This window comes from Myxine glutinosa, chromosome 7 (genome assembly GCF_964187855.1).
Source record: "Myxine glutinosa chromosome 7, kmMyxGlut1.1, whole genome shotgun sequence".
NCBI lineage: Eukaryota > Metazoa > Chordata > Myxini > Myxiniformes > Myxinidae > Myxine > Myxine glutinosa.
Genome location: NC_136267.1, coordinates 39,746,958 through 39,773,502, shown reverse-complemented (window position 1 = coordinate 39,773,502; position 26,545 = coordinate 39,746,958). Strand labels below are relative to the sequence as shown.

At 42.9% G+C, this 26,545-nt stretch overlaps 1 protein-coding gene across 1 annotated transcript; it reads right to left on the bottom strand.

Annotated features, from left to right (window-relative positions):
- Nucleotides 1-10,071: 10,071 nt before the first annotated feature.
- On the bottom strand, nt 10,072-26,545 carry FGG (fibrinogen gamma chain). Its single transcript, XM_068122136.2, has 10 exons — nt 26,276-26,545; nt 26,123-26,161; nt 22,972-23,155; nt 22,675-22,768; nt 12,206-12,342; nt 11,971-12,101; nt 11,478-11,656; nt 11,235-11,385; nt 10,548-10,674; nt 10,072-10,355 (listed from the first exon to the last, which is right to left on the bottom strand). The coding sequence occupies exons 1-10, from the start codon at nt 26,324-26,326 to the stop codon at nt 10,198-10,200; spliced, it is 1,251 nt and encodes a 416-aa protein (XP_067978237.2). The 5' UTR covers nt 26,327-26,545; the 3' UTR covers nt 10,072-10,197.

The window sequence follows — 26,545 nt, the reverse complement described above, 5'->3', positions numbered from 1 at the left end:
GTCAAATTCAGTCACGCATCCCTATGATTTGCATTAAAAGTAATATTCGTTATACGCAAGCTTTCAGGAGCGCATCCCTCGCATATATAAGAGGACGTAAATGTATGGGACGCTTCCACAGAGGGGACAAAATCAGTACCTCCTCCCAGGAAAAAAACATTGCCTAACCTGTCGAGATTGACCAGCCTTCATGACATTACTCACAGCTCTGCAGTCTATGTATAAGGGGTGCCATCTTGTCTCCATGTACCATCATCTCTCCCCCATCAACAGGGCAATACATAACTTTTGAAATGACGTATGAATGCAACAGGGCAATACACACACACACACACACACACACACACACACACACACACACACACACGCACGCTTCAACTTTTACCAATGGATGCAAAAATCTAGTATAATTCTCTTGTGGCCCTGGAACCAAACAAATATTAGAGGGCCAGTCAACACCTTAAAATGGCGATATAAATTCGAGAATGTAATGTGTGTAGTTGTAGATGATATATGTTATATCTATGGGTAAGAGGGTATTTTATATAACATACTATGATATAACATACTATGGGTAAGAGTTTTGCCTGTTTTAGATCTGGCAACTGAGCGTACAGCATCAGTTGAGCAGTTCCAAGATAGCGGCTCCCCTTTGAGGCAATGAGGCATGCACCAGGAAGGAGCAACATTCTGTTATCCGTTTCTTGGGAAGTGAGCGTGTGAATCCCAGTGAAATCCATCGCAGATTGAAAATGGAATCTGATGACGCATGTTTATCGCTGCAGCAGGTGTACGACTGGGACAGGTAGTTCAAAAGTGGAGTGTCCATTGTGGCAGACGCTGCTCGCTCTGGCCGGCCTCACACAGCCAACACACCAGAAATGGTTGCAGGAGTTGAGCGCGTGCAAAGGGGAAACCGTCGCATTACGCTGCATTAAGTGGTCTCCGAATTGAATATTATACATGATTCAGCACACCATATCATTCACAATGTGCTGGGGTTCCGCAAAGTGTCTGCAAGGTGGGTGCTTCGACAACTCGCACCCGAACTGAAAGAACGGCGAGTGGACCTATGTGAAGAACTTCTGCGACTTTACGAAACAGAAGGCGATACTTTCTTACAGTGCGTAGTGACTGGGGATGAAAGCTGGGTCCACTACTTTCAGGCAGAAACGAAGAGAGCAAGCAAAGAGTGGTGCAATTCAGCTTCACCGTAGCCCAAAAAATTCCGCACACAGCCGTCCGCTGGAAAAGTGATGCTGACGCTCTTCTGGGATAGTCGAGGCCCACTTGTAGAGCATTACATGCCCAGAGGGACCACAGTCACCAGTGCGTCATACTGCGACCTCCTTAAAAATCATCTGAAACCATCAATCAGATCAAAACGTCGTGGACTACTCAGTACCGATGATTTGCTGCAACATGACAATGCTCGGTCCCATACCGCCTGCGCTACAGCTGCAACAATCGAGGACCTGCATTTTGAGTGTCTTCCTCATCCACGCTACTCACCAGACCTCACCCCTTCGGATTTCCACATCTTTGGGCCACTTAAAGAGGCACTTGGTGAACCACTTTCCGATCCAACGAAGAGGTCCAAGAGGCGGTGCACGAATGGCTACACAAGCAGCCAAAATATTTTTTTTTTCTAGAGGAATCCAGGCCTTAGTAAAGCGCTGGAAAAATGCATTGAACGCAATGTAGATTATGTTGAAAAATAACAGTTATACACGTACATGCAATAAACAGGTTGTGAAAAATATTTTAAGGTTACTTATTGATTGCCCCTCGTATATACTGTATTTATAACATCCTCCTCTGGGCCCCTCCCCCTTCCAACATGATTAATACTAATAACTAGCCGAAACCCATGGAACATCCATGGAAGGGAGGATGTGGTGTATGGATAGAGTGTACCATTATGGATGGCATAGGGGATTTGCTTGTCCGAGTAAGAGTTAGGAAGAAAGATGAGAATGAAGAGTGCGTATATGAACAACGATCGCCGACACCGGCACAAATGCATGCTCTGGATTGTCCAGTCAGTGGACGGCTTGCTTTCGCCTTCGCCTGTCCAATCGGCGGACGGCTTGCTTCGCCTTCGCCCAGCAGACGCCAATACGATGGCGTCGTAAGATGGCGTCGTATCGGCAGTTAATCGGATGCTTTTGGGCCCCAACGTTGGCTAATTCAGATTTTTCGAGTATGGCTGTACGTGATAAACAAAGAGCGCGGTTCGTAGATCGTAAATCCATTAGTGCCGTGGGCATCGGGTCACTGGGTGCGGCGTAAAAGGGATAACAAAGTCGAGTCCTTATGCTATTATTATATAGATAGTAAATATCATCATTTTAAACTTACTCTGTACATGCACAAGCCAATATGCCCTTCGCAGCGATCCGTCAGAGCGTTGTGTAACGTTCTCAAAGTTTCAAGTCTTTCGTTGTGCAGAGACACAGTCCTTTCTCTCAGGTACTTTTTCCAAGTATTTTTGGCTTCTTACAAAAGCTTGGTGAGCCATTCCAAGCAACAATCCTTATCCCAGACCCACTATACATTTTATGTATGCCCCAAACTCTTCATGGTTTCTGCGCATGTGCAATGAGTATTTTGGGGTGGATTATGTCATTTTTAAAGTGCCTATTAAAGAAATCCCCACCCCATTACAGGATGCCAGCCTAGGGAGCTTTTCGGTGTTCGGTGATTCTCAGGCGAAGGAGCATCACATCTTTAGTCTTGGATATGACGGCCACGGTCAAATTCCCCTCCTCACTTTCCTCTTTTCATGTTTGTTCGTTCCCTTGCTTATTGTGTCCAACTGTTACCCCCACTCTCCCTATCCACCAATCAGTGCGTTGTCTTTTTAACCTCTGTCACGTTACCCCGCTTTCAGCCAACATGTTGAATATGATTTTTTTTTTAATAGAATGGATGTTATTTTCATATTATTTGCAATATTTTTCTCTTATAATTGATCCTCCTTTTATATTCTCAACGAGTGGTCACCCCCACCGCCTGGGCGGGAGTAGCCGTGTCGGTCCATCGAACACAGATGGCCACTTCGTGTCAAAGAAACGTAAAATAATTGTCAAGGGTAGCACCACGACCAATATTGTAATCACCACAGGATGAGTCACAAGGTGAGAAAAAGGGCGAATGGAAAATGAGGAAAGAAAAACGGGCACACCCAATTGGTCAGTGTCGCGACCAATCGACGAGTGATGGGAAAAACAGGCACACTCAATTGGTCAGTGCCACGACCAATCGACGAGAGAAGGGAAAAACGGGCACACCCAATTGGTCAGTGTCGCGACCAATCGACGAGAGAAGGGAAAAACAGTCACACTCAATTGGTCAGTGCCACGACCAATCGACGAGAGAAGGGAAAAACAGGCACACCCAATTGGTCAGTACCGCGACCAATCGACGAGAGAAGGGAAAAACGGGCACACCCAATTGGTCAGTGTCGCGACCAATCGACGAGAGAAGGGAAAAACAGTCACACTCAATTGGTCAGTGCCACGACCAATCGACGAGAGAAGGGAAAAACAGGCACACCCAATTGGTCAGTGCCACGACCAATCAACGAGTGAGGGGAAAAATGGGCACACCCAATTGGTCAGTGCCGCGACCATTCGACGAGTGATGGGAAAAACAGGCACACTCAATTGGTCAGTGCCGCGACCATTCGACGGGTGAGGGAAAAATGGGTACACCCAATTTGTCAGTGCTGCGACCAATCGACGAGTGCGGGGAAAATAGGGCACACCCAATTGTTGAGTGCCACGACCAATTGATGAGGGAGGGGCCAAACCAAACGAGCACACGCAATTGGTCAGGGCCGTGACCAATCGACAAATGAAGGGAAAAACAGGCACACCCAATTGGTCAGTGCCGTGACCAATCCATGAGAGAAGGGAAAAACAGGCACACCCAATTGGTCAGTGCCGCGACCAATCGACGAGTGAGGGGAAAAATGGGCACACCCAATTGGTCAGTGCCGCGACCATTCGACGAGTGACGGGAAAAACAAGCACACTCAATTGGTCAGTGCCGCGACCATTCGACGGGTGAGGGAAAAATGGGTACACCCAATTTGTCAGTGCCGCGACCAATCGACGAGTGAGCGGAAAATAGGGCACACCCAATTGTTGAGTGCCACGACCAATTGATGAGGGAGGGGCCAAACCAAACGGGCGCACGCAATTGGTCAGTACCGTCAACGTGAATAATAAATATTGCTGATATAGATACAGACGCACAGATACGTCAGGGGGCAGGGATACGTCAGGGGGCGGGGATACGTAAGGGGCGGGGGATGCTTCGGGGGGGGGGGGATACGTCGGGGGTGAGATATGTCAGGGGGTGGGGGGATATGCCAGTGGGTGATATGTCAGAGGGGGATTCGTCAGGGGTGATATGTCAGGGCCTCAGGGGGGATATGTCAGGGGTGATATGTCAGAGGGGGATTCGTCAGGGGGGATATGTCAGAGGGGGATTCGTCAGGGGGGATATGTCAAAGGGGGATATGTCAGGGGTGATATGTCAGGGCCTCAGGGGTGATATGTCAGAAGGGGATTCGTCCGGGGGGATATGTCAGGGGTGATACGTCAGGGCCTCAGGGGGGATATGTCAGGGGTGATACATTAGGGGTGAGTTCATTTACCAAGTTTCATGTGGAGCGCTCGATATGTGGAGCTTATAGCTACCGGGCCAGCTTTAATCTCTCTTTCTTGCAAGCACACATCATACACTTTTCATCATACACTTTTCTTCTCTTTTATTTAAGGCCTTGCCTGGATGAGGACTATATAGTCCGTGCCTGGAGCCTTCAACATAAAAATCAAATTTCAAACGACACGTCGCCTCTGAATTTTTGAAAAGCAGATAGAGCATTCAGACGATGATATCAGACGAGCTCACCAACCGGCATCGACCGTTGGGTGTGAGCCAGCCGCTCAAGCCCTATCATGTTTTGATGTAAACCTGCTGAGATGTGCCAAGATTTTAGTGGTCTGCTAGATAGCTACGCAAGGTCAGGTGAGGGCCGGAGTTCACTATTGCAAAATGAGTGTTTGTTTCTGTGTCACGTGTGGTCGGGCCCTGAAAAGAGAAACTCGAAATTAGATTATTGGTTGTTTTTTTGTTTTTTGTTTTTTTATTCATGTTCTTACATCAAAACAATTAAGTATGAAGAAGCAATTGCAGCTTGGTGCTATATGGAGGCACCCATGTTTTGCCTTGGTGTGTCCCTGATTGGCTGTGAAAAGCGTGTGATGCAAAGAGCCATACATCCGGAGGATCTTGATGGGAAGAAAACTTTTATTTTGCTTTGTTTTGTAAAACGAATTATACCATATAAGTGATACAACCACTGACTTAAAAAAATCTAGACGAATGTAACCTTGTTGCACACAATGCATTTCAGGTGGTTGGACTTGTACAATGCAATCAGCAAGATGGAGCCAATAGCGGGCATTCAATGGAAGATGAGGACAACAGAGGGCATTCAATGGAGGATGGGGACAATAGAAGGTGTTCGGTGGAGATGGGAGCAACAGAGTTTGTTTGATGGAAGACGGAAACAATAGAGGGTGTTCGATGGAAGATGGGAACAATAGAGGACATTCAATGGAAGATGGGAACAATAGAGGGCGTTTGATGGAAGACGGGAACAATAGAGTTTGTTCGATGGAAGATGGGGACAATAGAGGGCGTTTGATGGAAGACGGGAACAATAGAGTTTGTTCGATGGAAGATGGGGACAAGAGTTTGTTTGATGGAAGATAGGAACAATAGAGGGCGTTCGATGGAAGATGGGGATAATAGAGGGCATTTGATGGAAGACGGGAACAATAGAGTTTGTTCGATGGAAGATGGGGACAATAGAGGGCGTTTGATGGAAGATAGGAACAATAGAGGGCGTTCGATGGAAGATGGGGACAATAGAGTTTGTTTGATGGAAGATAGGAACAATAGAGGGCGTTCAATGGAAGATGGGGACAATAGAGTTTGTTTGATGGAAGATAGGAACAATAGAGGGCGTTCGATGGAAGATGGGGACAATAGAGGGCATTTTATGGAAGACGGGAACAATAGAGTTTGTTCGATGGAAGATGGTGACAACAGTTTGTTTGATGGAAGATAGGAACAATAGAGGGCGTTCGATGGAAGATGGGGACAATATAGTTTGTTTGATGGAAGATGGGGACAATAGAGTTTTTTCGATGGAAGATGAGGACAATAGAGTTTGTTTGATGGAAGATGAGAACAAGACTTTGTTTGATGGAAGATGGGGACAATAGAGGGCGTTCGATGGAAGATGGGGACAATATAGTTTGTTTGATGGAAGATGGGGACAATAGAGGGCGTTCGATGGAAGATGGGGACAATAGAGTTTGTTCGATGGAAGATGGGAACAATAGAGGACATTCAATGGAAGATGGGAACAATAGAGTTTGTTCGATGGAAAATGGGGACAATAGAGTTTGTTTCATGGAAGACGGGAGCAATAGAGTTTGTTCGATGGAAGATGGGGACAAGAGTTTGTTTGATGGAAGATAGGAACAATAGAGGGCGTTCGATGGAAGATGGGGACAATAGAGGGCATTTGATGGAAGATGAGAACAAGACTTTGTTTGATGGAAGATGGGGACAATAGAGGGCGTTCGATGGAAGATGGGGACAATAGAGTTTGTTTGATGGAAGATGGGGACAATAGAGGGCGTTCGATGGAAGATGGGGACAATAGAGTTTGTTCGATGGAAGATGGGGACAATAGAGTTTGTTTGATGGAAGATGAGAACAAGAGTTTGTTTGATGGAAGAGAGGAACAATAGAGGGCGTTCGATGGCAGATGGGGACAATAGAGTTTGTTTGATGGAAGACGGTATTCTTGTCTCGAAACACTGCCCAATATCCACATACCTTTCCTATTGCATTTGTATTAGACCTAAAGTCCTAGAGATCCTAGAGTCATGTAATTTGTGGAATAGTTTCTCTACAAGTCGTACAGGAGGAAGTTGTGACACTGTTTACTTCGGAATTTACCATCTTTCCCACATGGTGATACAACGTGTCATGCAATGATCATAACTGAAATTGTGGGTTTCTTGCCATTTCTAAGTTTTTAATTCTGGTTGTAAAGAAAAACAAGTTCTTCCAGTTGCAGCCCAAAGTAGCATGGTATTTGAGGTGAAAGGACAAGAAAAGAAAACAAACCAGCAACAGTTGCAACATTTGCACCAACAAAGATTATAATTGCTAATAGCCGGCGAAGCCGGTGTTGTGAATGAACGCGTATTATGTTGATAAGCCAGATTTTGCTGGATCCTTTGAGAATTTCGCAGCTTTGACGCACCAAATCGCTCCATGAAGGCCGCCATCTTGCGGATGCGGAAGTATGCATAAAAAATTGCGAAAACGTTCAATAGGAGTTTGTTTCACAATCTTATGCACCTCTAATTTGTAATTAAAATACTTTAAGACCAACCTCATTCCCCGGGCCCGCACGGGCCCTGGTTATCTTCAACGAAATCTTCATTAAACACCAGAACCAATGAGATTCGAGAGAACCAATTAGAACCAATTAGAACCAATTAGAACCAACCAATGAGAACCAATTGAAAAAATATTTCCAAAAAAATTAATTACCGCGTTTCGGGGGCTGAAAACGGCATCAAATATTTTTTGTCCGTTTTTGTATTTTTGTGTTTTGTATGTTTTGTAATCTTTTGTTTTCTATTTTGTTTGTATTTTGTATGTTTTGTTTTGTTTTGTATTTTGTTTTGTTATTTTGTTTGTATGTTTGTATGTTTGTATGTTTTGTATTTTTTATGTTTTGTTTGTATTTTGTTTTGTATTTTGTATGTTTGTTGTAAACTAGGAGGCTTTGGCTTTGGCTTCGCCGGCTCATTGCAGCTTTGCAGTAGAGTCATATTATGATTTACATCAAGTAAGGCCCAAGCTGACAGGTATAGAGCTAGGCCTAAGTTGACCATTATACCTAGACAGGCAATAAATGGCTGCTCAAATTAGAACTAAACACAAAAATATTGTTACGTTTGTGGGGGTAGATGATGGAATACCTTAGTAAAGGTAGGATCGTTTCGGTATAGCATGGACCGTGGACGCATAGGAGACATCTAAATATATTTAAGTAGGGAAACTGGAGCTTAAGATTGTTTATGTGTCTTCACACAAGGGGTGAAACTGTGTTATCTAGTTAGGGATTAAGGTTATTTTCCTGCCGGTATTTGATTGCCTCCTGTGGCTTTTCCCTACGTTTTTACAACTACAACAAGGCTGGCCGTAAAGAAAACCTCCGTTTAACTTTAAACAACAATCACCGGAACCGCTGACAGTGAAGTAAGCCACGGTAAGTAAGCCACGCCTTAATGACGCTCACACCAAGCTAAGCCGGCAGGCCATGCCCCAAAGTTTGTCATTGGCCGAGCACGACCATGGGGTGATTCGATGGGGCTCGGCGATTGGCCAGTGCGACGTCAGAGCGAAAAAGTTTGAGGGAAAAAGGACTGTTGAAAGAAGGATCGCTTTCTTGGGTTTTTGTGCAGGAGGAGGAAGGGCGCCATCCTTTTGCGCTGTGCTGGTGATTTTAGTGCGCTTTAGAAGGAGCGTGGAGCTTTTGCTGCACCGGCAGCATCTCGACAGAAGCGGGCAACATTTGGGCTCATCAAGGAGCTGGGGTCAGCGTGGCACTTGACAGTGGAGAGTGAAAGAGGGCTGTCTCGGCTGCTTGCTCACGCCTTGGCGTTTTGGACGTGCGGTTTCGGTGCCATTGTTGGAGCACTTCCTGCGCTAGTGGCTACACCGGCTGCAACGACCACCAAGCCCCTAAAAGCATTTTGGGCCAAAGCTGAGTGCCGGCCGATAAAAAGGGAAACATTTTATTTTATTGTCCGTCCCCTTGTCTGTATTTGAGTCTGCATGTGAGGTACCTCAAAGTAGATGTTCGTTTTTACCGCACCTTTCATTTTCACCTCTCTGATTTATTTTCATATAATTCTTGTGTTGCATTTTATTTGTCGTGTCGTGTCTGTTCATTGTGGGTTTCAGATTAAGCCCATGTGCTTCCCTTCATGTAAGCACCTTCGCTGCCTTCCGTCCTGCGCGCGTCATAAAAATAACCGCCAGGATTTTGGGAGTTCACCTCGGGAGTAAAAACGATTGGTCATTCGTCACGCAGTGGTCTTAATCGCTGGACGACACGACAATGTGACCAGCCATTAAAGGTCAAAGTTGGCAAATAAGGTACAGTATATGGCCAGCCATCCAAGTCAGGCCGAAGCTGGAAAATATGTGGCTGTTCAATAAGTATTTCCCCATTGGATTAACTACCAGGATTGTTATCTCCGCCACCAAAGGTGGATGGAGGTTATGTTTTCACCCCTGTCTGTTTGTTTGTCTCTCTGTCTGTTTGTCTGTGAACAATATATCTCAAAAGGTTGTGGACGGATTCAAACTAAATTTGGCAGAGAGGTAGTTAGTGTATGTGACAAGGACGAAATTATTAGATTTCGGTGAAGATCCGGATTCGGATCCGACTAGTAGAATTTTAAAGTGATTCTTCACCATTGGGAGATAGGGCCAAAACCGATACATAGCGGGATATCTCCAAAAGTTGTGGACGGATTTAGACGAAACTTGGTGGAGAGGTTGGGTGTGTGACAAGGACAAATACATTCGATTTTGGTGAAGATCTGAATATGGATTCAGCTACCACAATTATTTAATTTTTAAGTGATTCTTCACCATTGAGAGATTGGGCAAAAAGCAATATATAACATGATATTTAAAAAGTTACGGCCGAGTTATGACTAAACTTGGTGGATGAGTTGGTTTGGTGACAAGAACAAGCCGATGAGATTTTGGTTTAGGTCCGAATTCAGATCCGTCCTATCAGTGGGATACAAAACATAAACTGTTCAGCCTGGCGGAGGTTTGCGCTCTACCGAGTGGTGTTGTCGTTTATTTGTGAGTTTTTGTTTGGTTTTATCTCACACTAATAAGAGTAATGTAGCAATGGCGGGAAGGTATGTGGATATACTTGCATTTCCCTTTTTCTTTCTTTATTCCATTGTTGTACTCATAGTTTGTGTTGGTGGTGGTAGTTCGTGCATGGTGGTGCGTGACTTTTGCTATGGTATGTTATTAAGGTGGAGGTCATTCTGCGATGAGCTAGTAGTCTCCACGCTTCTGGCCTGCACCCAATTGCCGCACCATTGGCAGCAGCTTCATGGAAGTGGATTTCAGAGAGTACCAGCGGTCATGCCACGTGGACCAGATGATGCCGTTGTCATAGGTACCAGCTTCCTCATCCCTGGTGTAAAGACCACCTGGGTAGAATGATCACCACAACCACAATGTGTGAAGGTTAGTGTAACTGTAAAACGAGGCCTACAGCAGTTGGAGCAGTAAACTCCCATATTCAAAATGTCATGTCCGTTAATTGCATCTCTAACATAGAAGAACTTGTTCTTCAAGCGTATTGTCATTGGAGAAGAAATTACTTAAACTTTAGTCCGTACCAGGATAATACTGTCCGTTGAGGTGTGCAGCGTGACAGCGATTCATCCACCAGCCCGAGCCATCCTGTGCCGCACAATTTCCATCGTACCTGTCGTTGTCGCTGTCGCGAGTGCTGAATTGCATGCCCTATGACAACAAAAACAACCGAGCTGAAAATGGCGGCATCAGAACATCACCGGTATCATTTCCGCAACACTTGTGTACCTTGCATCAGTGATGAGATTCTTCATAGGCAAGGGATCGCATTTCAAAATTGAACAAAATGTGACAAAAACAGGTCTTTGTCTACTGGTACCCTGAGCACCCCTAACGTGGTCCTCGAAGCAGGATGTCCTGTTTAGGGTCAACATCTGAACCCATGGATCATGATGCCAGGATCCCAGGTTCGCATCCCAAATGTCGTGTTGATGTTTATCCATTGTCGTTCGTGTATGGGTTTCTGCACACTTCAATACTCCTTTCAAAGCCCCATAATATTCACTACAGGAGTATATTATGGAGTATCTCAGGATTGGGTGGAGGGGTGTGAGTTGTTGAGGACCTGAAGTTCCATTTTGCATTACGCGGAATTTCCAGGGGTACCTGCTAATCCATAATAATGCGGGCCTTTTGCAGATGGATTACTGTGGCATTTCATGGAATTGAGTGTTGTGATCAAGTCAAACTATGATAGGCTATTCAAGTACCAGGTGAGAGGTGAATTGCTTGTCACTGGGGTCGTCTCCAAAATCGAATCCATCGAAAGAATCACCAGCATCTCCTTCCAGGAACACGGAGTAAAATAAGCGATAACTGTCATCCTCGGCTCCAATCTTTATGTGACCGTAGTCTGCGTAGCTGCAAGAAGCAAGACGATTTATTGAAGCCATTGGACAAAAACATTAAGCAAAAACTTGTTGCAGCTCATGCATTTATTTGGGAGCAGGCACCGTTTTTCTCCATCCCAGTCGGTGAGCTCAACACGCAGCCGGTACTGATCCTGTGTGGTCAGCAGGTGCATCTTCTCATTTCCGAGCCAGAACTCGGAGTTCAGTGTGGGTGAGAGGTACCCAAAGCCCTCTCGATAAGCATTCCATCCTCGAGAGAAATTCACACTTCCATCTTGGCGCTGGAATTGGGTGAAGGAGTGGGATAGGTTAGACGATGCCATTAAATGGACAAGCAAACACAGCAATGACAAATGTGTCGGTTGAGTAGTGTGCGTAAAGGAAGGATTTGGTATGCTGCGGAAAGGAGTCCTCAAGGTTACTCAAAAACTTTACAGTTAGCTAAAGACAACAAAGATAACTGTAAATGGCTCATCGTGCATTGTTCCAGAAACACTCAGTGGAATGGAGATCAACAGATTGGAAAGATCAATCTGCAGGATAAGCGTAGTGCTCCACAATATTGTTCGAGTCGCCGAGTAATAGAGTAACATACGTGCTGGATGACCGTCCAACCAACCCCACGGTCTATCTCGCAATAAACGAGGAAGGGACTCTTGGCTTTGAGAGGTTTCACATTGTACAAGCCACTCTGAGTGCCCCCATTATCAGCGATCTGCTGGCAATCTGAAACAAAAACAAGAGGTTGGAGACACATGGAGCCATGCGGATACTGCATTGTCCCGAGGAAGTCTCCATCTGGAAAGTGTGTTTCTTTTGAGCAAGCTCACCTTTCCCTGTGATCGGTGAGATGGACTCCTCGGTCTTGTCAACACAAGACCGCTTGCAGGTACCCACTATGCTGACGAGATTGGCCTTCAGCATCTCGGATTGATCCCGGTTGGTCTTGTACAACTCCACCAGCTCTCTACGCATAAAAGGGTCCGTACAAAGGTTATCACCAACTCTTTGCCTCATGATGGAGTTGTGTGAGAGAATAAAAGTTTAGTCTGGAGTACTAGACTCAACAGCGCAGTCTTTGGTCCTAACGACATAAATTTTAGTGCAATTAGGGGTCATTTATTTATGACTAATGCATCAAGTCAGGTCAGTTGTCCTCTTCGTCCAGGAGGTTGACTGCCATGGAGCTCCAGGATATGACCAGGGTATGACAGTGCAGTCATAACGAAGGATATGACTAAGATTTAATCCACTTTGTTTATTGATGGTATCCAACAAGCTTCTCCTCTACATAACTGTCCTTAAGAGTTCCTCCTTTACCTTATTCTGCATCCAGAAGATTCTGAACATCCAACTTGTACATCCACATCTCAAAAGCCTCCAGCCCACTTACCACTGTGCTACTAATGTCCACGTATCTACTCCATCAAACAGTGCTGACCACACGTGACATTTAGCTATTTTTTCCAACATTTGTGTGATAATTTGTCTAGATATAAACATCTTGCTCCAACTTAATGAAAGCACTTCCATCGATTTCTGTTTGCCTTCTCATTTCTGTGTCACATTTCCCATTCTCTGTTATCATACAGCGAAGATGTACATACCTTCTTTTTTTGTATACATAGTGGAGGCTCCTGGAAGAGCTAGTACTGGTACACTAAATGAATCAGGATGCAACAGGACAAAAGGAACAGTAGAGAGAGAGTGGGTGGGGGGGGGGGGGGGGAACATAAACAGCAGAGTTGAAGGCCAAGACAGAGGGAGATTTGGACAAACATTGTGTGTCAGGAGGAATGTGGGAGCAGGAGAGGATGCTTGGGGAGGACAAAATCAGGGAGACTTGGACAAACAATGGGTGTGGGGAGGAATGGGGGAGCAGGACAGGATGCTTGGGGTGGACAAAATCAGGGAGACTTGGACAAACAATGGGTGTATGGAGGAATGGGGAGCAGGAGATGATGCTTGGGGACGACAAGATCAGGGAGACTTGGACAAACAATGGGTGTATAGAGGAATGAGGGGGAGCAGGAGAGGATGCTTGGGGTGGACAAAATCAGGGAGATTTGGACAAACAATGGGTGTATGGAGGAATGGGGAGCAGGAGATGATGCTTGGGGAGGACAAGATCAGGGAGACTTGGACAAACAATGGGTGTATAGAGGAATGGGGAGCAGGAGAGGATGCTTGGGGAGGACAAAATCAGGGAGACTTGGACAAACAATGGGTGTATAGAGGAATGGGGAGCAGGAGATGATGCTTGGGGAGGACAAGATCAGGGAGACTTGGACAAACAATGGATGTGGGGAGGAATGGGGAGCAGGAAAGGATGCTTGGGGTGGACAAAATCAGAGAGACTTGGACAAACAATGGGTGTATAGAGGAATGGGGAGCAGGACAGGATGCTTGGGGTGGACAAAATCAGAGAGACTTGGACAAACAATGGGTGTATAGAGGAATGGGGAGCAGGAGATGATGCTTGGGGAGGACAAGATCAGGGAAACTTTGACAAACAATGGATGTGGGGAAGTATGGGGAGCAGGACAGGATGCTTGGGGTGGACAAAATCAGGGAGACTTGGACAAACAATGGGTGTATAGAGGAATGGGGAGCAAGAGATTATGCTTGGGGAGGACAAGATCAGGGAGACTTGGACAAACAATGGGTGTATAGAGGAATTGGGGAGCAGGAGAGGATGCTTGGGGTGGACAAAATCAGAGAGATTTGGACAAACAATGGGTGTATAGAGGAATGGGGAGCAGGAGATGATGCTTGGGGAGGACAAGATCAGGGAGACTTGAACAAACAATGGGTGTATAGAGGAATGGGGAGCAGGAGATGATGCTTGGGGAGGACAAGATCAGGGAGACTTGGACAAAGAATGGATGTGGGGAGGAATGGGGAGCAGGACAGGATGCTTGGGGTGGACAAAATCAGAGAGACTTGGACAAACAATGGGTGTATAGAGGAATGGGGAGCAGGAGATGATGCTTGGGGAGGACAAAATCAGAGACTTGGACAAACAATGGGTGTATAGAGGAATGGGGAGCAGGAGAGGATGCTTGGGGTGGACAAAATCAGCGAGACTTGGACAAACAATGGGTGTATAGAGGAATGGGGAGGAGGAGATGATGCTTGGGATTGCCAAGAGGGACACAGAAGGAAACTCTCAGTAGGGAAACTTGTCCACTTGCTCCAAACTGTTACGATCGACTGAGATTTCCAGTACTGATTTATCTTGCTGTTTACCTATCGCAGTTGTCTTCGTTGTTTTTATGGTGATTTTTCATTCCATATCCTTTACCTTTCTGATTCACTGCCATCACTATTTCTTGCAGCTGCTCTGGTGATTCTGCTGTTAGTACACTCTATCAGGAGCATAACCTGAGGTTATTACCCCACGCACGCAAAGCGAAAGGCAGAGTTAAGCAAATTGATTCACTTGTCTGTCTGTCTGCAGTTTACAAATGTCAGCCACACCGCTTTTGCCTTTGTATATTCTCTCCAGATTTTCGTCCGATGCAAACCTTGCCTGCGATTCTGGTAGCCTTGGGATACCCATGTCCAAGTGCACCCTTTGTTTTGCTTTATTCATGACCTTTAGCTTGAGTATGACCGTTCCCACTACTGGCTTGGTCCTCAAGTTGATATCTGCCGATGGATAATTTTTTCCTCGTTTGACACTTTTCCTGAACCTTTGATTTCCCATGATGTAGTTTGTAGTCAGTCCCCAGCTTCCTCTTTATACCTGGAGGACAATTCCCATTGTAACTTTCCTCTTGTCTGCTGAAACCATCTACTCAGAATAGACAATATGTTATCCTTACAGAAATGTTTTCATTTGTCTCATCTGCTGTTCCTTTCCCCGACCCTTAGTTGGCTACAATATTATCATGTTGTTGTGCTCCTCCCTTTACATTCAGATTTCCCATCATTATTAGAACATTTCTGATGCACGCATGGGTATGGGACTATGGGTGACAAAGTTGCATAAAGGAGCGTGAAAATGTGGAGAAAGAAAAGCTCGGTTAGAAGTGGATAAGAATATGGGTTGGGGAAGGGTTATGTATATATGATTAGGGTGGGAGGAGGTCGTGAGGAGGTCGTGAGGAGGTCGTCAAACATTAACCATTTCTGTAATTAATAGATGACCTGCTTTGATATTGCAGAGGTCAAGGTTCGTAGAAGGGGTTAGTCAATGCACAGACAATGAGGTGGGGAACAGGTGGACAAGTTACACAGACCTGCAAAAGGACAGACAGCACAAGAAGACAGCCAAACGAAGAATTAGAGGATAGGCAGTTAAGCAGCAAATGGATGTGACAGCCAAGAACAAGATAGATGCTGATGAGAAACTATAACAGTACTCCGTAGAGCGCAAACCTCCACCAGGCTGAACAGTTTACATTTTGTATCCAACTGATAGGCCGGATCTGGATCCGGACCTGAACCAGAATCTAATCGGCTTGTTGTTGTCGTCTATCCAAATAAACTACCAAGTTTTGTCCGAATCCGTCCACAAATTTTTGAGTTATCCTGCTATATATAATTTTTGGCCCTATCGCCCAATGGTGAAGAATCACTTTAACAATTCTCATATGTGGATGTGGATCTTAACCAAAATCGAATTAATTCGTCCTTTTCACAAATACAACCTGTCCATCAAGTTTCGTCCAAATCTACCCACAGCGTTTCTAACAGCTATCCTTTAACAGCTATCCTTTAACAGCTATCCTTTAACAGCTATCCTTTAACAGCTATCCTTTAACAGCTATCTTTTAACAGCTATCCTTTAACAGCTATCCTTTAACAGCTATCCTTTAACAGCTATCCTTTAACAGCTATCCTTTAACAGCTATCCTTTAACAGCTATCCTTTAACAGCTATCCTTTAACAGCTATCTTTTAACAGCTATCCTTTAGCAGCTATCCTTTAACAGCTATCCTTTGACAGCTATCCTTTAACGGCTATCCTTTAACAGCTATCCTTTAACAGCTATCCTTTAACAGCTATCCTTTAACAGCTATCCTTTAACAGCTATCCTTTAACAGCTATCCGTTAACAGCTATCCTTTAACAGCTATCCTTTAACAGCTATCCTTTAACAGCTATCCTTTAACAGCTATCCTTTAACAGCTATCCTTTGATAGCTATCCTTCAACAGCTATCCATTAACAGCTATACATTAACAGCTATCCTTTAACAGCTATCCTTTAACAGCTATCCTTTAACAGCTATCCTTTAACAGCTATCCTTTAACAGCTATCCTTTAACAGCTATCCTTTAACGGCTATCCTTTAACAGCTATCCTTTAACGGCTATCCTTTAACGGCTATCCTTTAACGGCTATCCATTAACAGTTATCCTTTAACAGCTATCCATTAACAGCTATCCATTAACAGCTATCCTTTAACAGCTATCCTTTAACAGCTATCCTTTAACAGCTATCCTTTAACAGCTATCCTTTAACAGCTATCCTTTAACAGCTATCCTTTAACAACTATCCTTTAACAGCTACCCTTTAACAGCTATCCTTTAACAGCTATCCTTTAACAGCTATCTTTTAACAGCTATCCTTTAACAGCTATCCTTTAACAGCTATCCTTTAACAGCTATCCTTTAACAGCTATCCTTTAACAGCTATCCTTCAACAGCTATCCTTTGACAGCTATCCTTTAACAGCTATCCTTTAACAGCTATCTGTTAACAGCTATCCTTTAACAGCTATCCTTTAACAGCTATCCTTTAACAGCTATCCTTTAACAGTTATCCGTTAACAGCTATCGTTTAACAGCTATCCTTTAACAGCTATCCTTTAACAGCTATCCTTTAACAGCTATCTTTTAACAGCTATCGTTTAACAGCTATCCTTTAACAGCTATCTTTTATCAGCTATCCTTTAACAGCTATCTTTTATCAGCTATCCTTTAACAGCTAACCGATAACAGCTATCCTTTGACAGCTATCTTTTAACAGCTATCCTTTAACAGCTATCCTTTAACAGCTATCCTTTAACAGCTATCCTTTAGCAGCTATCCTTTAACAGCTATCCTTTGACAGCTATCCTTTAACGGCTATCCTTTAACAGCTATCCTTTAACAGCTATCCTTTAACAGCTATCCGTTAACAGCTATCCGTTAACAGCTATCCTTTAACAGCTATCCTTTAACAGCTATCCTTTAACAGCTATCCTTTAACAGCTATCCTTTAACAGCTATCCTTTGATAGCTATCCTTTAACAGCTATCTTTTAACAGCTATCCTTTAACAGATATCCTTTAACAGCTATCCTTTAACAGCTATCCTTTAACAGCTATCCTTTAACAGCTATCCTTTAACAGCTATCCTTGAACAGCTATCCTTTAACAGCTATCCTTTAACAGCTATCCTTTAATGGCTATCCTATAACAGCTATCCATTAACAGTTATCCTTCAACAGCTATCCATTAACAGCTATCCATTAACAGCTATCCTTTAACAGCTATCCTTTAACAGCTATCCTTTAACAGCTATCCTTTGATAGCTATCCTTTGATAGCTATCTTTTAACAATTATCCTTTAACAGCTATCCTTTAACAGCTATCCTTTAACAGCTATCCTTTAACAGCTATCCTTTAACAGCTATCCTTTAACGGCTATCCTTTAACGGCTATCCTTTAACGGCTATCCTTTAACGGCTATCCATTAACAGTTATCCTTTAACAGCTATCCATTAACAGCTATCCATTAACAGCTATCCTTTAACAGCTATCCTTTAACAGCTATCCTTTAACAGCTATCCTTTAACAGCTATCCTTTAACAACTATCCTTTAACAGCTGCCCTTTAACAGCTATCCTTTAACAGCTATCCTTTAACAGCTATCTTTTAACAGCTATCCTTTAACAGCTATCCTTTAACAGCTATCCTTTAACAGCTATCCTTTAACAGCTATCCTTTAACAGCTATCCTTCAACAGCTATCCTTCGACAGCTATCCTTTAACAGCTATCCTTTAACAGCTATCTGTTAACAGCTATCCTTTAACAGCTATCCTTTAACAGCTATCCTTTAACAGCTATCTGTTAACAGCTATCCTTTAACAGCTATCCTTTAACAGCTATCCTTTAACAGCTATCCTTTAACAGTTATCCGTTAACAGCTATCCTTTAACAGCTATCCTTTAACAGCTATCCTTTAACAGCTATCCTTTAACAGCTATCTTTTATCAGCTATCCTTTAACAGCTATCTTTTATCAGCTATCCTTTAACAGCTAACCGATAACAGCTATCCTTTGACAGCTATCTTTTAACAGCTATCCTTTAACAGCTATCCTTTAACAGCTATCCTTTAACAGCTATCCTTTAGCAGCTATCCTTTAACAGCTATCCTTTGACAGCTATCCTTTAACGGCTATCCTTTAACAGCTATCCTTTAACAGCTATCCTTTAACAGCTATCCTTTAACAGCTATCCTTTAACGGCTATCCTTTAACGGCTATCCTTTAACAGCTATCCATTAACAGTTATCCTTTAACAGCTATCCATTAACAGCTATCCATTAACAGCTATCCTTTAACAGCTATCCTTTAACAGCTATCCTTTAGCAGCTATCCTTTAACAGCTATCCTTTGACAGCTATCCTTTAACGGCTATCCTTTAACAGCTATCCTTTAACAGCTATCCTTTAACAGCTATCCTTGAACAGCTATCCTTTAACAGCTATCCTTTAACGGCTATCCTTTAACGGCTATCCTTTAACAGCTATCCATTAACAGTTATCCTTTAACAGCTATCCATTAACAGCTATCCATTAACAGCTATCCTTTAACAGCTATCCTTTAACAGCTATCCTTTGACAGCTATCCTTTGATAGCTATCCTTTGATAGCTATCTTTTAACAATTATCCTTTAACAGCTATCCTTTAACAGCTATCCTTTAACAGCTATCCTTTAACGGCTATCCTTTAACAGCTATCATTTGACAGCTATCCTTTAACGGCTATCCTTTAACAGCTATCCTTTAACAGCTATCCTTTAACCGCTATCCTTTAATGGCTATCCTTTAACAGCTATCCTTTAACAGCTATCATTTGACAGCTATCCTTTAACAGCTATCCTTTAACAGCTATCATTTGACAGCTATCCTTTAACGGCTATCCTTTAACAGCTATCCTTTAACAGCTATCCTTTAACAGCTATCCTTTAACGGCTATCCTTTAACAGCTATCCTTTGACAGCTATCCTTTGATAGCTATCCTTTGATAGCTATCTTTTTACAATTATCCTTTAACAGCTATCCTTTAACAGCTATCCTTTAACAGCTATCCTTTAACAGCTATCCTTTAACAGCTATCCTTTGATAGCTATCCTTTGATAGCTATCTTTTAACAATTATCCTTTAACAGCTATCCTTTAACAGCTATCCTTTAACAGCTATCCTTTAACAACTATCCCTTAACAACTATCGTTTAACAGCTATCCTTTAACAACTATCCTTTAACAGCTATCCTTTAACGGCTATCCTTTAACAGCTATCCTTTGACAGCTATCCTTTGATAGCTATCCTTTGATAGCTATCTTTTAACAATTATCCTTTAACAGCTATCCTTTAACAGCTATCCTTTAACGGCTATCCTTTAACAGCTATCCTTTGACAGCTATCCTTTGATAGCTATTCTTTGATAGCTATCTTTTAACAATTATCCTTTAACAGCTATCCTTTAACAGCTATCCATTAACAGCTATCCTTTAACGGCTATCCTTTAACAGCTATCATTTGACAGCTATCTTTAACGGCTATCCTTTAACAGCTATCCTTTAACAGCTATCATTTGACAGCTATCCTTTAACAGCTATCATTTGACAGCTATCCTTTAACAGCTATCATTTGACAGCTATCCTTTAACAGCTATCATTTGACAGCTATCCTTTAACGGCTATCCTTTAACAGCTATCCTTTAACAGCTATCATTTGACAGCTATCCTTCAACAGCTATCCTTTAACAGCTATCATTTGGCAGCTATCCTTTAACAGCTATCATTTGACAGCTATCCTTTAACGGCTATCATTTGACAGCTATCCTTTAACAGCTATCATTTGACAGCTATCCTTTAACAGCTATCATTTGACAGCTATCCTTTAACAGCTATCATTTGACAGCTATCCTTTAACAGCTATCATTTGACAGCTATCCTTTAACAGCTATCATTTGACAGCTATCCTTTAACAGCTATCATTTGACAGCTATCCTTTAACAGCTATCATTTGACAGCTATCCTTTAACAGCTACCCTTTAACAGCTATCCTTTAACAGCTATCATTTGACAGCTATCCTTTAACAGCTATCATTTGACAGCTATCCTTTAACAGCTATCCTTTAACAGCTATCATTTGACAGCTATCATTTGACAGCTATCCTTTAACAGCTATCATTTGACAGCTATCCTTTAACAGCTATCATTTGACAGCTATCCTTTAACAGCTATCATTTGACAGCTATCCTTTAACAGCTACCCTTTAACAGCTATCCTTTAACAGCTATCATTTGACAGCTATCCTTTAACAGCTATCCTTTAACAGCTATCCTTTAACAGCTATCCTTTAACGGCTATCCTTTAACAGCTATCCATTAACAGTTATCCATTAACAGCTATCCTTTAACAGCTATCCTTTAACAGCTATCCTTTAACAGCTATCCTTTAACAGCTATCCTTTAACAGCTATCTTTTAACAGCTATCGTTTAACAGCTATCCTTTAACAGCTATCCTTTAACGGCTATCCTTTAACAGCTATCCATTAACAGTTATCCATTAACAGTTATCCATTAACAGCTATCCTTTAACAGCTATCCTTTAACAGCTATCCTTTAACAGCTATCCTTTAACAGCTATCCTTTAACAGCTATCATTTAACAGCTATCGTTTAACAGCTATCCTTTAACAGCTATCCTTTAACGGCTATCCTTTAACAGCTATCCATTAACAGTTATCCATTAACTGTTATCCATTAACAGCTATCCTTTAACAGCTATCCTTTAACAGCTATCCTTTAACAGCTATCCTTTAACAGCTATCTTTTAACAGCTATCGTTTAACAGCTATCCTTTAACAGCTATCCTTTAACGGCTATCCTTTAACAGCTATCCATTAACAGTTGTCCATTAACAGTTATCCATTAACAGCTATCCATTAACAGTTATCCATTAACAGCTATCCTTTAACAGCTATCGTTTAACAGCTATCCTTTAACAGCTATCCTTTACCAGCTATCCTTTAACAGCTATCCATTAACAGTTATCCATTAACAGTTATCCATTAACAGCTATCCTTTAACAGCTATCCTTTAACAGCTATCCTTTAACAGTTATCAATTAACAGCTATCCTTTAACAGCTATCCATTAACAGTGGATGATATCCAAGGACGGCCAGGGGGGTTGACTCAGCCTGTCATCCTTCCGAGGTCGGCTAATTGAGTACCAGTTCACTTGTAATTCCCTGTTTGTCGTTAAAGGCGGCAAAAAGGGTTGGCGTCAGGAAGGGCATCCGGCCGTAAAACATTGCTTCAAAAAGGGGACCGAAAAACAACAACAACCACGGTTCCCGAAAAAGGCCAACCCCCGCTTTGCGGGGAAAAATGGCCTCTAAAGGTGGTTTGCTAGGCAGAAAAGCCACTAAGGCCATAGTTCCCAGATTTGATTGTCCCATCATGACAGACAGATTTTAAAGCTGAAGAGGTCCAAGGACTGCACCTCCATCAGAGGATGCACAAAGTTATTTAACCAACTTTCTTTTTTGTATGCGAAGTTTTACGGTCATGGAAGAGCAAGAACACAGTGGAAAGTGGGTAAAAACACCAACAGCAGGGTAGAGGGAGATACACTTGGAGGAAGAATGAGTGAGGGAAAGGGTGAGTGCAGGGGGAGGGTGGGGAACAAGCTGGACACAAGCTCAAACAGAACAAGAAGAGGGATGAAAGAGGAACTTTCTGACTAAATGTGGAATCATCTGAGGATTCTAAAGAGGATTTTCCAGTTCCAGAAAAGCACAGAAGTCATTGATGCAAACTAGAAAAATAGGAAAACACTCCCATGGAGGATCAGTCCCCAAAGGAAGAGAAGGAGAAAGGATTCCATACACAGCACTGTGATTCTAGCATGCATGGAAGAAATCTGCAAGCCATTTTAGGAGACAGGCCGAGATTCCATTGGTGGAAAGCTTAGTGAGCAGAGCTTGATGCCAGACTCCGAATATCGAATTATGAATATTATTTCCTGGTGTACTAACTAATAGGGTAGGAGTTGTGATAGTTACGGTACTCACTTGATCTGGTTGTCATGGCTTATTGAGACGGATTCCAATATTTTAACTTGCTCCAGGATATTCTCAATGGTGCCATATCCTTTGCTTCTCAAGTCTGAGGATGGATCAACGGGTTTAGTGTAAACGACGTGTTCGATGTGAACAACTGGAAGTCTCAGAGCCGGAGTTTAAATTTAAAAAAAAAAATTGAAATGCTTTTGTCGTCTGTCAATGCTGTGGCTGCGGAGATGAAAAAAAGAAGATATTAGAATTGTTAAAATGTTAAATCATGGAATATATGAATCCGTAGCAATTTACCCTGAGTCTTCGTCGTCACGTGTTTGCTGTCTTCACGTATCGTATTGATGTTTATCTCCAGTTTTTCTCTCTGCTCCTCGAGCTTTGTTAAGTCTTCCTCGGCATTGGTTGCACCCTCCCGCACGTGTGTGTGGAAGTTGCTCATCACGTCTGCCACTCCGCAGTGCGTCGGACATGACTCTCCCTGGGTGAACGTACAGGTGGAGCATTTAGAATTTCAATGGTGTATATTTATTGGCTTGCATCCATTTCAGAAATATTCCTGACATTGTGTTAACCTTCGACCTTTTCTTTCGATCATCAACAAACGAAATAGCCAGGAATCTGGTCAATTGTGTCAACTGATTACGATACGCGGAAATACTTTGCAGCGTGTACGGGCATTGCCGACGGGCATCCATACAGGTTGTGGTTTAGATGTGGCTGACAGAAACAGCATTGTGAATTTGGACACTAAGCCTCCTAAAGAAAATCTAGTCTTGGGAGTATTATGATGTCACTAATAGCTTGTGAGGTAAAAAAAACCCAACTGACTCACACATGACACTCAGAGAGGAAGTTAGCTTGGCTGCTTTGCCAGGTCTGTTCTGTATGTGCTGACAATCCAAAAACATGTTACCACACTCAGGGAAACTTAGTATGGGCAACGCAAGGCAACGCCAAACAAAATCATTCCGACCAAAGAAAACCAAAACCAAAAAAAACAAAAAACGGTGTGTGCTGACTATCAAAAAACATCTTACCACACTCAGGGAAACTTAGTATGGGCAAGGCAAGGCAACGCCACACAAAATCATTCTGACCGAAAAAAAACAAAACCAAAAAAAACAAAAAACGGTGTGTGCTGACAATCCAAAAACATCTTACCACACTCAGGGAAACTTAGTATGGGCAAGGCAAGGCAACGCCACCCAAAATCATTCCGACAGAAGAAAACCAAAACCAAAAAAAACAAAAAACGGTGTGTGCTGACAATCCAAAAACATCTTACAACACTCAGGGAAACTTAGTACGGGAAAGCCAAGGCAACACCACCCAAAATCATTCCGACAGAAGAAAACCAAAACCAAAAAAACAAACAAACAGTGTGTGCTGACAATCAAAAAACATCTTACCACACTCAGGCAAGCTTAGTACGGGCAAGGCAAGGCAACACCACACAAAATCATTCTGACTGAAGAAAAACAAAACCAAACAATACAAAAAACAGTATGTGCTGACAATCCAAAAACATCTTATCACACTCAGTGAAACTTAGTATGGGCAAGGCAAGGCAACGCCACCCAAAATCATTCCGACCGAAGAAAACCAAAACCCCCCCAAAAAAAACAGTTTGTGCTGACAATCCAAAAACATCTTACCACACTCAGGCAAGCTTAGTACGGGCAAGGCAAAGCAACGCCACCCAAAATCATTCCGACCAAAGAAAACAAAAAACAAAAAACAGTATGTACTGACAATCCAAAAACATCTTACCACGCTCAGGGAAACTTAGTACGGGCAAGGCAACGCCACCCAAAATCATTCCGACCGAAGAAAACCAAAACCAAAAAAAAAAAAACTGTGTACTGACCATTCCAAAAACATCTTACTTACTCAGGAAAACTTAGTATTGGCAAGGCAAGGCAACACCACCCAAAATCATTCCAACCGAAGAAAAACAAAACCAAAAAAAACAAAAAACAGTATGTGCTGACAATCCAAAAACATCTTACCACACTCAGGGAAACTTAGTACGGGCAAGGCAAGGCACGCCACCCAAAATCATTCCGACCGAAGAAAACCAAAACCCCCCCAAAAAAAAACAGTGTATGCTGACAATCCAAAAACATCTCACCACGCTCAGGGAAACTTAGTACGGGCAAGGCAAGGCAACGCCACCCAAAATCATTCCAACCGAAGAAAAACAAAACCAAAAAAAACAAAAAACAGTGTGTGCTGACAATCCAAAAACATCTTACCACACTCAGGGAAACTTAGTACGGGCAAGGCAAGGCAACGCCACCCAAAATCATTCTGACTGAAGAAAAACAAAACCAAAAAATACAAAAAACAGTATGTGCTGACAATCCAAAAACATCTTACCACACTCAGGGAAACTTAGTACGGGCAAGGCAAGGCAACGCCTCACAAAATCATTCCGACCGAAGAAAACCAAAACCCCAAAAACAAAAAACAGTGTATGCTGACAATCCAAAAACATCTCACCACGCTCAGGGAAACTTAGTACGGGCAAGGCAAAGCAACGCCACCCAAAATCATTCCAACCGAAGAAAACCAAAACCAAAAAAAAACAAAAAACAGTGTGTGCTGACAATCCAAAAACATCTTACCACACTCAGGGAAACTTAGTACGGGCAAGGCAAGGCAACGCCACCCAAAATCATTCTGACTGAAGAAAAACAAAACCAAAAAAAACAAAAAACAGTATGTGCTGACAATCCAAAAACATCTTACCACACTCAGGGAAACTTAGTACGGGCAAGGCAAGGCACGCCACCCAAAATCATTCCGACCGAAGAAAACCAAAACCCCCCCAAAAAAAAACAGTGTATGCTGACAATCCAAAAACATCTCACCACGCTCAGGGAAACTTAGTACGGGCAAGGCAAGGCAACGCCACCCAAAATCATTCCAACCGAAGAAAAACAAAACCAAAAAAAACAAAAAACAGTGTGTGCTGACAATCCAAAAACATCTTACCACACTCAGGGAAACTTAGTACGGGCAAGGCAAGGCAACGCCACCCAAAATCATTCTGACTGAAGAAAAACAAAACCAAAAAATACAAAAAACAGTATGTGCTGACAATCCAAAAACATCTTACCACACTCAGGGAAACTTAGTACGGGCAAGGCAAGGCAACGCCTCACAAAATCATTCCGACCGAAGAAAACCAAAACCCCAAAAACAAAAAACAGTGTATGCTGACAATCCAAAAACATCTCACCACGCTCAGGGAAACTTAGTACGGGCAAGGCAAAGCAACGCCACCCAAAATCATTCCAACCGAAGAAAACCAAAACCAAAAAAAAACAAAAAACAGTGTGTGCTGACAATCCAAAAACATCTTACCACACTCAGGGAAACTTAGTACGGGCAAGGCAAAGCAACACCACCCAAAATCATTCCGACAGAAGAAAACACTTACAAACTCGGGGTCTGGGGTGCAGCCATCGTCGCCTCGGCCCTGTAAAGACAGATGATGAGATGGAATCATGTACGGTACACCATCCGTCCATTGTACATCAGTGAGAAGTAGTATCAATTTGATAATCCGCAAGAAGAAAAAGAATATACTCACTTGTGCTTGAGCCAATAAGAAGGTGAAAGCTAATAACAAGAGGTGATGCATTTTGACGACACTGGCCACTGGACTGCAGTATGTGCTGACAATTTTCTGTTGTACCACTTGTACCACTGGACTGCGGACGACCTTTTTTATTGGTAGAGGCACCCACCACTATTAGCCAACATCACCCGTCACGGTGTGCCGCCCCTTGCCCTCCACTCGGCATTTCCCAAACGCCGGTGGCAGTTGAAGGTCGGGAAATCATTAGAGAGTCTTTCCTGA